The sequence below is a fragment of the Crotalus tigris genome, unplaced genomic scaffold (assembly GCF_016545835.1).
Source record: "Crotalus tigris isolate CLP2741 ecotype Arizona unplaced genomic scaffold, ASM1654583v1 scf7180000023746.1698619, whole genome shotgun sequence".
Classification (NCBI taxonomy): Eukaryota; Metazoa; Chordata; class Lepidosauria; order Squamata; family Viperidae; genus Crotalus; species Crotalus tigris.
Genome location: NW_024100155.1, coordinates 209,768 through 222,065, shown reverse-complemented (window position 1 = coordinate 222,065; position 12,298 = coordinate 209,768). Strand labels below are relative to the sequence as shown.

The 12,298-nt window shown below is 46.9% G+C and overlaps 1 protein-coding gene across 2 annotated transcripts in view; it reads right to left on the bottom strand.

The window, feature by feature from the left end:
* Positions 1-2,319: 2,319 nt before the first annotated feature.
* The window catches only part of CRB2 (crumbs cell polarity complex component 2), a 42,587-nt gene continuing 32,608 nt past the window's right edge, over positions 2,320-12,298 (bottom strand). The window contains exons 9-14 of one of the 2 annotated variants that reach the window (XM_039321486.1): positions 12,207-12,251; positions 10,244-10,409; positions 8,740-9,607; positions 7,561-7,677; positions 7,292-7,418; positions 2,320-4,754 (exon numbers count right to left, since the gene is read on the bottom strand). In XM_039321486.1, coding sequence (XP_039177420.1) covers positions 4,524-4,754; positions 7,292-7,418; positions 7,561-7,677; positions 8,740-9,607; positions 10,244-10,409; positions 12,207-12,251 — 1,554 coding nt within the window. In that variant the 3' untranslated portion in view covers positions 2,320-4,523. The remainder of the gene's footprint in view (positions 4,755-7,291; positions 7,419-7,560; positions 7,678-8,739; positions 9,608-10,243; positions 10,410-12,206; positions 12,252-12,298) is intronic. The other variant, XM_039321487.1, reaches the window with a different exon arrangement.

Below are 12,298 nucleotides of genomic sequence, written 5' to 3'. Positions count from 1 at the left end.
TGGAGTACCGATCTTCAGGCTGTGTTTGTGATTCACTATCTGGGCTGGGCTGGTGTTAGATCAGTCTTAACTCAGGGGTCTTCAAACTTGGCCCTTTTATGACCTTTTATGACATGTGCCTGGCTGAGAAATTCTGGGAGTTGAAGTCCACAAGTCATAAAAGGGCCAAGTTTGAAGACCCCTGGTCTAACTTGTCCCAAAGGTACTTTTTCAAGATTTCCTTGATTTTCTTTGAAGACGTTTCGCTAGTCTATCTTCATGTTCTGTCCACAAAGGTGCAATTAGAACAAAGTGTGAACACTCTACTGCTTTAGAATATGGCAGAGATTTAAACATGGGGGAGGGCTGTTTGCTGGAACAACCCATAATCTCATAGGTACAATTAGAACTTGTAAACCATCAATACAGCAGCTCAGGTGACAGGAAACCAGATGCAACTGAGAGAAGACATTGAAGATTACCTTGACATCTGGAGCATCTGGCTGGTAAGTCCTTCGTGACCACCACCAACCCCGTCCTTTTGGATAAATAAGCTATTCCGATAAGCCCATTTCTCTTTTTTCAAGAGGTAGTTTAGCCTACCTTCCATTTTGGACTCTTGGACAGCTCTTACCAAGTTGACCCGCTTGAAGATAAAGAGCCCAAATAATTTTTCTGTGTACGTTTTTTTTTTTTTTTAATTACAACCGGGATTACCAGGACGTGGGTTTCTTACATGTAATGTAAACAGAGGCTCCACCCGCGGCAAACCTTTTGTGAAAAAATAAACCCCAAATTTAAATATCAAAAGTAAGTTCACATTAGAAAACGGAACAAAAAAAATAAATAAAATGGCCCAAGGATTTTGTCTCTGGTGGATCCAATGGGGCTTACAGCAAGTAGAGGGAAGAATGGCTATTTCTTTGAAACGGCGGGCAAGCGTGTTGTGTGGTGTGACGGGAAATTAAATTGAAGCCCTTTGGCATGACGACGAGCCTTCAGAATACATCTAACCCAAGGAATCGGTGCATTGCGAGGTCCAGGTGAGTGAGTCAAGTGATGGTAAAGCTAAAACTAAAACTGATTTTCCAAAGCACCAGAAAGCAAGACAAAGAAACAACGGATGGAAACTTACCAAAGAGAGAAGCAACCTGGAATTAAGGAGAAACTTCCTAACAGTGAGGACAATTAACCAGTGGAACAGAAGTTGCCTCCAGATGTTGTGGGTGCGCCAACACTGGAGTTTTTTAAGAAGAGATTGGAGAACCATTTGTCTGAAATGGTACAGGATTTCCTGCCTGAGCAGGGGGTTGGACTGGATGACCTCCAAGGCCCCTTCCAGCTCTACTCTGACTCTAAATTTGCAGTAAATCTTGATGCCTTGAAATTTGTAGCCATTCTAGTCCCAGATAAACCTCTTTTAGGAGGGTTGGGTCATTACCAAGAGAGGCTGCAGGATCTCCAGTCAAAGATGATCTGCTGAATTTGGTTCTTTGCCGTCAATTTTCCAGGGGCTTCAAAGAAAGCTGGTCAAGCTGTTGTTGCTGATGCCTTGGCTGGTTGGGAAATGGGATGTTTTTTCCCCATCAAAGTTAGGGGGGGCATGATCTAGTTTGGCGTCTCCTTTGCCTGCGTTTTTACCCAGATTGTGAGATTCTCACCTTCTGAATGGTTGCCCGGGTCTTCAAGGGGAAATGCTGGAGTAATGAACAAGGAGCCTTGCAAGATACAAGGTCGACAAAGTGGGCCCTACTTTTCTTCGTTCTGTCTTGACCTTTCCTGTCTTTGGGAGAAGAGAGATAAGTTTCTCCTCTCCTGGGCTCACCATTTGTTGTTGTTGTTAATTGCGAAGTCGTGTCCCACGGAATTGTTCTGTAATTGGTGGGTAGAAACCAATCTGATGGCACATTTTTTTTCAGCCAGTACTTCCTTTGGTTCTTGATGAATTGTAATTACTACAGGTAACACTCCTACATCCAGTTTTGGTCACCACGATGTAAAAAAAAAATGTTGAGACTCTAGAAAGAGTACAGAGAAAAGCAACAAAGATGATCAGGGGACTGGAGGCTAAAACATATAAGGAAAGGCTGCTGGAATTGGGTATGTCTAGTTAATAAAGAGAAGGACGAGGGGGGACATGATAGCAGTGTTCCAGTATCTCAGGGGCTGCCCCAAAGAAGAAGGAGTCAAGCTATTTTCCAAGGAGCCTGAAGGCAGGACGAGAAGCAGTGGATGGAAACTCACCAAAGAGAGAACTGAGAACTAAGGAGAAACTTCCTGACAGTTAGAACAATTAACCAGTGGAACAACCTGCCTCCAGAAGCGGTGAATGCTCCAACACTGGAAGTTTTTAAGAAGAGACTGGACAGCCCTTTGTCTGAAATGGTATAGGGTTTCCTGCCTGAGCAGGGGGTTGGACTAGATGACCTCCAAGGTCCTTTCCAACTTTATTATTATTATCTATGTCTGAGATAGGGGTTGAAATACCACACTGGCCTCTTGGGGGAACAATTTCCTTTGGATTTGTACACCTGAAATATTCTCAACAGTGGTCCCACAACACGACCTCAGGAGGAACCCAACAGCTTTCTCCTTCTGCAGCCAGCTGTGGGAACCCACCCCTCCCCTGACTAAGCCAGGTTTAAATTTTAGGGTGTATGTAGTGTGTCTGAAAATATTTCTCCCTGTTCTTCGTAGTCATGGGCACGAACATGCCCACAGTTGTTAAGCCATAGCATGAGGTGTACTTTCTTCAATCGGGGTTCTGTGGTTGCTTCATGGAGGACAGGAGAAGAAGAGAGAGCAGAGGTGCCACCACATCTTTACATAGCTCCTTGGATGTCCTGTGGATGCATCAAGGAGGAAGGAGGGAAACAACGAAAGGGCTTATGTGTCAACCTGCACTAAGGAGGGGTCTTTGACAGCAAGAATTAAACTTCTATCTGCTACATTTCAGCGTAGAAATCTGAACTTTCTCTGGAAGAAGATAGCTCTTGTGTTCTTGGAGTGCAATCGTTCCTACGTGTATCGAAAATTATAACTGAAGGGCGGGGGGTGAAGTGAAGCTGAGGGGTCTTCAGTTAATGCTGTTTCAAGTGGTTTGTTTACAAGGCACTTTAGGATGCTGTATTGTACCTGAGGAGGTCACAGAAATTGGAGGTACTTGACTCTCTCCCAACGGGTAATGACAAGGAAATATTTGTTCTGTGGGAGACAGAGAGGATTTTGGACTTTTTGTGGTGTGTTATTGAGGTTAAACAGTTTTTGTTGCTCACCTCTTCTGTCTCGCAGCTGCTGGGGGACTAATGAATAGCGTGCCGTTTGTGTTGAGTTCCCCGTCACGAGCTGCTCAGCCTTTCACAGTCCAAAACAACACACTTCACCCAGTCCTGGAGCTTTTTCCTTCGTATCCTCACAGCTAGTTTACATTCAGCCATGCTGGATTGTTATGCAATACCAAAGCCCTACAGTTCTGAGCTTCTGGCCAACTGGTATGGCTGCAGGCACGGCCCAGAGGACATTGGTCCCTACAGTAGCTGGGGCACAGAGTTTGGACATAACTCTTATCAACTGGCCTTCAGCTTATCAGAGGCAGCGTTGACGTTCAGCATCTCAGCACACACCCTGTGGTCTCCTGGTGGCTTCATTTGTTGGCTTCTCAAGTAGTCCATTCCTTTATGGCCACACCTGAGATGTCTGATGTGGTGAGAAGCAGCTGAGTAGCTCCAACTGCTCCAAGAAGCATGGACCAACTGCTCCAAGAAGCATGGACCTACTGACATGGCCTCAGTGATGGCCACCAGGATAGGTCAAGATGTTCCTGACCATTTGGAGCAGCACTGGAGACGTTCCTTGTAAGCCTTGTCCATAACGTGGTCATTTATAACGGAGTACTGTTAATGAGATCCCCCTAGAGCTGTCCTATAGGCAATGCACCCATCTAATAATAGGCTTCAGATGTCAAAGGAAGTGCATTTGCCCAGCTATTGTATCTTTGTCGGGCCTCTTGTTCTAGCCAACCCTGACAATTTAGGAAGTCCTATCCCTACCTCTGAATCCTTCCTCCCAGGCCAAAAGCAGAACCATCACAACCCTCTTAAACCAGCAGGACCTGTGAGGACGTCCTACAACCCAACATGACCGCTTTGTAACCCACCCTGGAGGCCATCACAAAGATAGCCACCTTTAAACCACACCGAGGAGCGAAGCAGGGCTTCCATGCTGATTCTCTTGTAGGTTGGTTGATGCTCAGAAGTCTGTGGATGATCGTCCTTCTCACAGCAACTTGCCACGGCAGCCTGTTGGGTTGGAACAGCACCTCCAAGGCGGAGTGGGCAGGTGTAGTAGGATTGAGAAGCCAGCTGCTGCCACTGGCAGAGAGGAACCCACAAGGCAGACGTAACGGTCCTCACAGGTCCCAGATGCACAGGTGGGCAGCCACTCAATGGGCGTGTAACTCCACTGCCTTCCTGATCTTTTGGAAGGAGACGCGGAGATCTCTGCTCACACTCCCAAGTGCCAACTTTATGAAGTCCCCTCATTGCTTATATTAAACGTTCTTCTGGTGGGACTTTGAGTACATTGTCCATCTCTAGGCGAGCTCCAGCCACTTCCTGCTGGCTCGGGCTGTAGGTTCCCTCGGACTGGCGCCGCTTCCGGGCAGTGAGGACCATCAGGACAAGGATGATGACAAGAAGAAACAAACAGCTGCAGACAACCGGCACCGCCACTTCGACCAAGGGGAAAGGGAAGGCAGGGCCTGGGAGACCCCCTCTCTGCCAGAGAAATCAAGAAGGAGAAGATGAGCCTGGATAAACGTCCCTCAGCGGTCGTTGAAGGGGAGAACGAGGGGGAAGTCACGTGTGGCCCCCCCACCCCAGATGAACCCTGAGCAAATCACAGGAGCCTTCAACACCTGCCTCCAGAAGCGGTGAAGGCTCCAACTCTGGATGTTTTTAAGAAGAGACTGGACAGCCATCTGTCTGAAATGGTATAGGGTTTCCTGCCTGAGCAGGGGGTTGGACTAGGTGACCTCTAAGGTCCCTTCCAACTTTATTATTATTATTAACAACCTGCCTCCAGAAGCTGTGAATGCTCCAACACTGGAAGTTTTTAAGAAGGGACTGGACAGCCATTTGTCCGAAATAGTATGGGGTTTCCTGCCTGAGCAGGAGGTTGGACTAGATGACCTACAAGGTCTCTTCCAACTTTATTATTATTATTGTTGTTGTTATTGTTATCATTATCATTATTATTATTTTTAAGGGCCGTAAGTCACTTTTTTCAGTGCTGTAACTTTAAACGGTCAGCAAATTAACTGTTGTAAGTTGAGGACTTTCTGTGAACCCAGATCAACTTCAATGTACCATCCTGACCCTAAAGAGGCATCAAGACATAAAAGAGAATTCATCTTCCACCAAAAGCCACAGAGATAACACACGAGTTCTTTCCAGGCTACCCTCATGGGCTACCTAAAGCAGGGGTTCCCCAGCCCCCAGGACCGGTCCGTGGCATGCCAGCAACCAGGCCGCACAAACAAGCAAATCTCCATCTGTGAGATGCAGCCAGCACACAAAACCACGCACTCTCCGGTCCACGGAAAAAACTTCTCTCCACGGAACCGGTCCCTGGTGCCCAAAAGGTTGGAGAATGCTTACCTAAAGCCCCTTCTCAACATACACCTGCAGAAATTCTCTCCTACTGGCCAAGCTAACTCACAAAGCCATGTGAGGCTGGTGTAAGCCGTGCTAAAAATACCAGGGTGGAGACACCTGACAGCCTAGCACTCAAATAGAAACCAGGACAGGGAGAAGTATAAGTAGATAAGAAGTGGATTTTGAGCTATGCATCAAAAAAAATGCACAGATCTGGGACGCTCTACACCTGAGCAGGATCACTGCATTAAGGAGCCCTTTTGCGCAAGGACCTGGTCCACCAGCTTGGAAAATTGCCTTATTGTCCCCAAGGTGTTTTTTCAGGAGGCCACTGGACTTCTTTGTTTTTCTTTGAAGAGGTTTCGCTTCTCATCCCAGAAGCTTCTTCAGCTCTGACTGAATGGTGGGGAACGGGAGGATTTATACTCCTTGCAGACTGCTGGTCATTTGCATTCTTTGAGAGTCATTGAAGCCATTTGGAGGTTTATCTGTGTCCTCAGGGTCACCTGAGCAGTGCAAATCGGTGTGGAGCCTTCTTGGCACTGCCAAAAGGGCAGTGTTGTAGACTGGAGGTAGATGATGTCGTGTCCCTCCCCCTCTGTTGAGAGAGGGCTGTTCAATTTTGACCTAGGTGGCCTCTTTGACCCCTCTTTCAAACCAGCGGTCCTCTCTGTCCAGAATATGGACAGACCCTGATGGCACAGATGAACCTCCAGGTGCTTCAACGACTCTCTAAAAGAAGGCAAATGACCAGCTGTCTGCAAGGAGGATAAATCCTTCCCTTCCCCACCATCCAGTCAGAGCTGAAGAAGCTTCTTGGATGAGAAGTGAAACGTCTTCAAAGAAAAACAAGAGAGTCCAGTTGCCTCCTGAAAAAGCATCTTTGGGACAACCATGACTTGGAGGACGGAGAATCTCCATAGACATTGCCTCATTGTGTTTTTTTGTGTCTCCTCCACAGCTCTTTCCAGATCTTCGGACAGTCCTCGGGCCCTAATCTTTCACACTCTCTTTTCCCCGTGTCCCTTAAAACATTTTGAAGACCAGCATGAAACTAGAGGTAGTCTTCAACTTATAAGTTCCTTTAATGACCGTTCAAAGTTACAACAGCACTGGGAAAAGTGACTTATGGCCGTTTTTCACACTTACGACCTTTGTAGCATCCACGTGATCACGTGATCAAGATTCAGATGCTCGGCCCCTGACTCATACTTGTGACCGTTGCCTGGGGTCACAGGAGCCTCTTCTGTGACCTTCTGCCAAGCAAAGAATGGGGAATCTGGATTCCTTTAACGACCGTGTTACTCACTTATCAACTGCGGTGATTCACTTAATAACTGGTGAGAAAGGTCGTAAAATGGGGCAAAACTCGCTTAACACACGTCTCATTTAACAACAGAAATTTTGCGCTCAGGTTGTGGTTATAAGTCAAGGACTACCTGCACCAGACTTGATGATAGGTCAAGGACTTGTCTACATAACAAACGTTGGATGAAAAGTATCCATCCAAGTGTTGAGGGTGAGGAGGAATGCTTCACAACCTTCCCGGTTTAATCTTGGCTTAATCTAGGGAAAGATTGTTAACGCCTTTCCTGAGTCAAGTGTAGCGTGGAAACCCAACCCATTTTTCTGGTACCAAAAGAGAGACGCTTCCTTACGCTAACATCGCAATATTCTCCAGCGTAGTTGGCACCGCATATACACCAGAACCGATTCGTGGAGCGCTGACACGTCCCCCCGTTTTTGCAAGGGTTGGGGTCACAGTCACTGATGTTGATCTGGCATCTGGAAAGAAAATGAGGTAGGAATCAGCCACGCGACCTTAAGAGAAAGGAGGAGCAGGGTGAGGGTCAAAGAGGCCAAGTGGGTTTTAAAGAGTGAATCCTGGACAGTTGGGGAAGATGGAGAGCCAAAACCGTCATCGTACTTCTCTCCCGCGTAGCCGGTCTTGCAGCTGCAGTTGGCTCCCCAGGGGCCACTCGTACATTTTCCACCGTTCAAACAGGTGAAGTTCTTCCCACATTGTTCAGGAGGGAAGGGCCACCTGGAATTAGAAGAAGAATCTTGATTTAGAAACCAAACATTTACAGGCGTTCTTCAAGAAGTTGACTTATCAAGTTGCATCTACAGGGGAGAGAAGAGGAAATGGAGCTTTTAAAGGTCTTCAGGAAATGGCTTCTTCCAGAAAGTTCTTTGGTGAGCCATGGGACAATTTGTTTTACCCTGGCTGGTGGTCGTATCCTGCTCAGGTCTTCTAATGCCAGCAGCTACTAATAAAAAGGAGCTAAAAAGTTAAAGAGAAGGTCTTTTGGGGGAACTCCAGAAGACAGCTAGAAGCTGCTGAACTGGATTCAGCCCTTCAGCCCATATGACCTGTTTGTGGACAAAGGGCCTTCCCATCACCAGCTTCCACCAGTCCTACGTCCTCTCTGAATGTGCAAAGAGAGATTGCTATTCCCAGAAGTCTCCTGCACACCAAACCCAGGTTTTGAGATGGTAGTAAGCACTCTGTGTGTTCGTCAAGCTTCTGTGTAGCTCATTGTCTTCACCTCTGCTGTCTCACTATTTATGTCAGAGGTCTTCAAACCTGGCCCTTTTATGACTTGTGGACTTCAACTCCCAGAATTCCTCAGCCAGACACGCTGGCTGAGGAATTCTGGGAGTTGAAGTCCACAAGTCATAAAAGGGCCAAGTTTGAAGACCCCTGATTTATGTAGTCAGCAAGGTGATTGTCCTCCTGCACTGTTTGGAGGTTAAGATTGAGATGAAGTAGCTCCCTTATGGTCTGGTTGGAAAAAAGTCTAAGGAGATTCTCAATCTTTTCCACAAGGCAGCTGGATCTTTTCCTTGAAAGTTTGCTTCTCATCCAAGAAGGTTCTTCAGTTCTTGGATGAAGAATTCCTTGGATGAACTTCTTGAACTCAAAAACCAAGAAAGTCCAGTTGCCTTTTGGAAAAGCATGTTTGAGGCATCTGGTTGGAAAAGAAAATTGGGGTGAGGTTCCCATAGCTCCTACACCTTGGGCTGTGTCCCAACTCCAAGAAAGAGCGAGAAAAAATATCTCCAGAATTCTTATTCTTACCAGCCACACTTCCTACAGACTTACTCGCACAGAGGGCCAGAGTATTCCGGCGGGCATTTGCAGGTGTAGCTGTAGACTTCGTCCACACATATCCCTCCATTTTGGCACTGGTGCCTCACACAGTCATCTACATTGATGTGGCAACGCTTCCCAATGAAACCCTTATGACAGGTGCACTGGAAGTCTCCCACTAGGTCCACACACTCCCCGTGAAGACACGGGCTGGATTTGCAGTCATCCGTGTTGGTCTCACACAGTGGCCCTTCCCACTCAGGCTGGCAGGCACAACTGAAGGCATTGAAGAGGTCCAAGCAGGAGGCTGCATGATGACAGGGATTGGAAGAACAGATGTCTGCTCCTTGGCAGCCCAGAAGGATGGGCTTGCTGGTCACCTGCATGAATTGTTCCGGCTGTGGGTAAAGAAGCTGGCTGGCCAGGGGTAAAAACAGCCCCCCAATGTCTACATGTCCAAGGCAGCCCGTGAAGTTTTCAGCCAAGACAATCAACGTGTTGCTTTTTAAGAAATCCAGGCTGCCCGCATTGCCCAGGAGTGTTGTATTGGTGGAATCATCCAGTTGGAGGTGCCACCTTGATGAATAGGCTGAAGGCTCTTCCATGGTCAAAAAGAGGGTGTGCCAGGAGCCATCAGAGATGGGCATCGGCCTGAGAAAGTTTACTCCCTCAACGCCATTCCCACTCCGGATTTCAACCAGGAGCGAAGAGTTTTGAATAGCCACCAGAAGAGAATCTATTTCCTCTACGGCTCGTATCAAGACGGCGTCATCGTCCCGTGTCCTGAAGTCCAGGCGGAGGCTATGAAGAGCTTTGGTGACGGACATATTTGCTGTGAATTCAACTGCGTCACGCTCATCAAATGTGGCATTGGCCAGACCTGCGAGATGAAATGATAATCAAAGGTCAAGAGTGGAAGATTGTCCAGTGGAGACACCAAGGAACACTTCAATCATCTCCTCCAGGAAGTTAAAGGAAGAGGGAACACTCAAGTCAAAGACCTGTCTAAGGCCTTCAGAAGAAGTGAAATATTAAGCTGACCCAGATAGATCAGTCAAGCTCATTGAGAAGAGAAATCAATCAGAGGAAACATGAGATCGAACAAATGAAAGATCCTTGATGGCCAAAGGAGAACTAACAAGTGGACATGAATCAAATCTCCTGAGCTTCTTCTCAGAGAGAGAGACAGGTGGAAAAGCTCTTGTTTAAACTTAATTTAAATTCAAGAATTTCCTAAAAGGAGCTCTCCTGGAGTGGAAAACAGACTGTACAGGGGCTTACAAAGAAGAACGTTCAGGATTTGTGTCTGATCCCGTGACTTGGATTAAAAATGACCTACTGTAATTCTTCAAGCCATCTTTTTAAAGAATTAGCAGGCTGAGTGTAATGGGATCTACCACAGATTTGTACTAGGTTGAGAGCAGAAGGGTCTCCAGATTCTGTGTGACCCCCCCCCCTTTTTTTTTTTTTAAAGGACATTTCTGCAGTTGCCTGCAATTCCTGGAGGAACACTTACAAATATAACCAGAGGGGACATCCACGCAAGTGGTAGGCAGGGGACACAAATCGCTTTGGCACCAGACTTTCTCCTCACAACATTTTCCGGTAAAGTTGGGTGGGCAACTGCAGTTAAAGTCATTCCAGGTGACCGTACAGAGACCACTGTTGAGGCAAGGAGAAGACTGAAAGATAAAAAGAGACACGATCAGGAGAGGAAAGAAGTCCCTGTTTTATCTCTGGAAATGAATTGGAGCATGCAGTTGAATGCAAGTGGATTAAATGAGGGGTCTCCAACCTCGGCAACTGTACAACTTGTGGACTTCACCCACCCCACCCCAAGATTCCTCAAACAGCATGGCTAGCTGAGGAATTCTGGGAGTTGAAGTCCACTAGTCGTAAAGTTGTCAAGATTGGGGACCCCTGGGTTCAATGATTAAGAAAGCTGGGTCCTATAGCTGATCGTGGATGTAGAATTGCGGTATAACGACCTATCTACATCTTCTTTGTACTTCTTGGTACACCCAGATTTAATTTCTGTATGTACCTGCCCACCACCAGCCACTATCCAGTTTTCTATCATTTGATTTCTCTGCACCACACAGAATTTTGAACATTGGTGAGGCACCACGCTCCTTCATGCTCCTTTTCTCCACAAGACTTGCAGCCTTTGAAGGCTAACCTTCCAGCAAAAGAGATTGAGTGTTGAGTGAGGTCTGATTAATTATTGAACAAGGTAGGAGGACTGGACTCAACCTGAACAAACCTCTTTCGCTGCTCAAATCAGGGGTGCTGTAGACAAGACACACCATCAACCCCCCTGCACATTGCACAAAACGTGATCCAGGCAATAGAATTCAGAACCTCAACCATTATAATTCCCATTTCTGGTGTCTCTAGCGTAGTGTTTCTCAGCCTTGGCAAGTTGAAGATGTGTATCCCAAAGAGGCCACTGGACTTTCTTGTTTTTCCATGGAAGACGTTTCACTTCTCATCCAAGAAGCTTCTTCAGCTCTGACTGGATGGTGGGGAATGGGAGGATTTATACTCCTTGCAGACTGCTGGTCATTTGCATTCTTTGAGAGGGTCGTTGAGGCCACCTGGAGGTTTAGCTATGTCCTCAGGGTCACCTGAGCGGTGCAAATGGGTGTGGAGCCTTCTTGGCACTGCTGAAAGGACAGTGTTGTAGACTGGAGATAGATGATGTTGTACCCCTCCCCCTCTGTTGAGAGAGGGTTGTTCAGTTTTGACCTAGATGGCCTCTTTGACCCCTCTTTCAAACCAGCCGGTCCTCTCTGTCCAGAATGTGGACAGACCCTGATGGCACAGATGAACCTCCAGGTGCTTCAATGACTCTCTAAAAGAAGGCAAATGACCAGCTGTCTGCAAGGAGTATAAATCCTTCCATTCCCTGTTCCTTCCCTGTTGGAGACGGGCGCAGGCTGTTGGGGAAGAGTCTGGGTGGTCTGCATCTCAAACTGAACCGCAAACAGTTCCTGCCAGCTGAAATGTTTTCTGGAAATCCATTCGGGAGTATGTAAGGAATATTTAAATCCTTCCATTCTTCACCCTCTAGTCGGAGCTGAAGAAGCTTCTTGGATGAGAAGCGAAACATCTTCAAAGAAAAACCAGAAAGTCCAGTTGCCTCTTGAAAAAGCACCTTTGGGACAACCGTGAACCTGGAGGACTGAGAATCTGCATAGACTTTGAAGATGTGTGGACTTCCAACTCCCAGAATTTTGCCAAGATTGAGGAATGTCGCTCTAGTCCCGTAGAACCATCCCCTGGCAAGATTGAAAGACCCACTGTCAGCGCTGCAAATATTGTATATTCTTGCTTTGACAATATACAATATTTGCAGCGTTGACATCCACAAGGCATGCAGAGGAGGTGCTTCGTTGCAGCTGGAGATGCTTTTTTCCATAAACACAGCTTGGGGGAGACATCAATGGACATGTTGAAGATAAAGAGAAAATCCGTACCTCACCTTGCTGGCTCTCCTTAGCCTTGTTCTCCAGATCTTTCTCCTTTGGGCCGCATGAGAGGTAAGAACACAGCAAGGAAATGCTATATC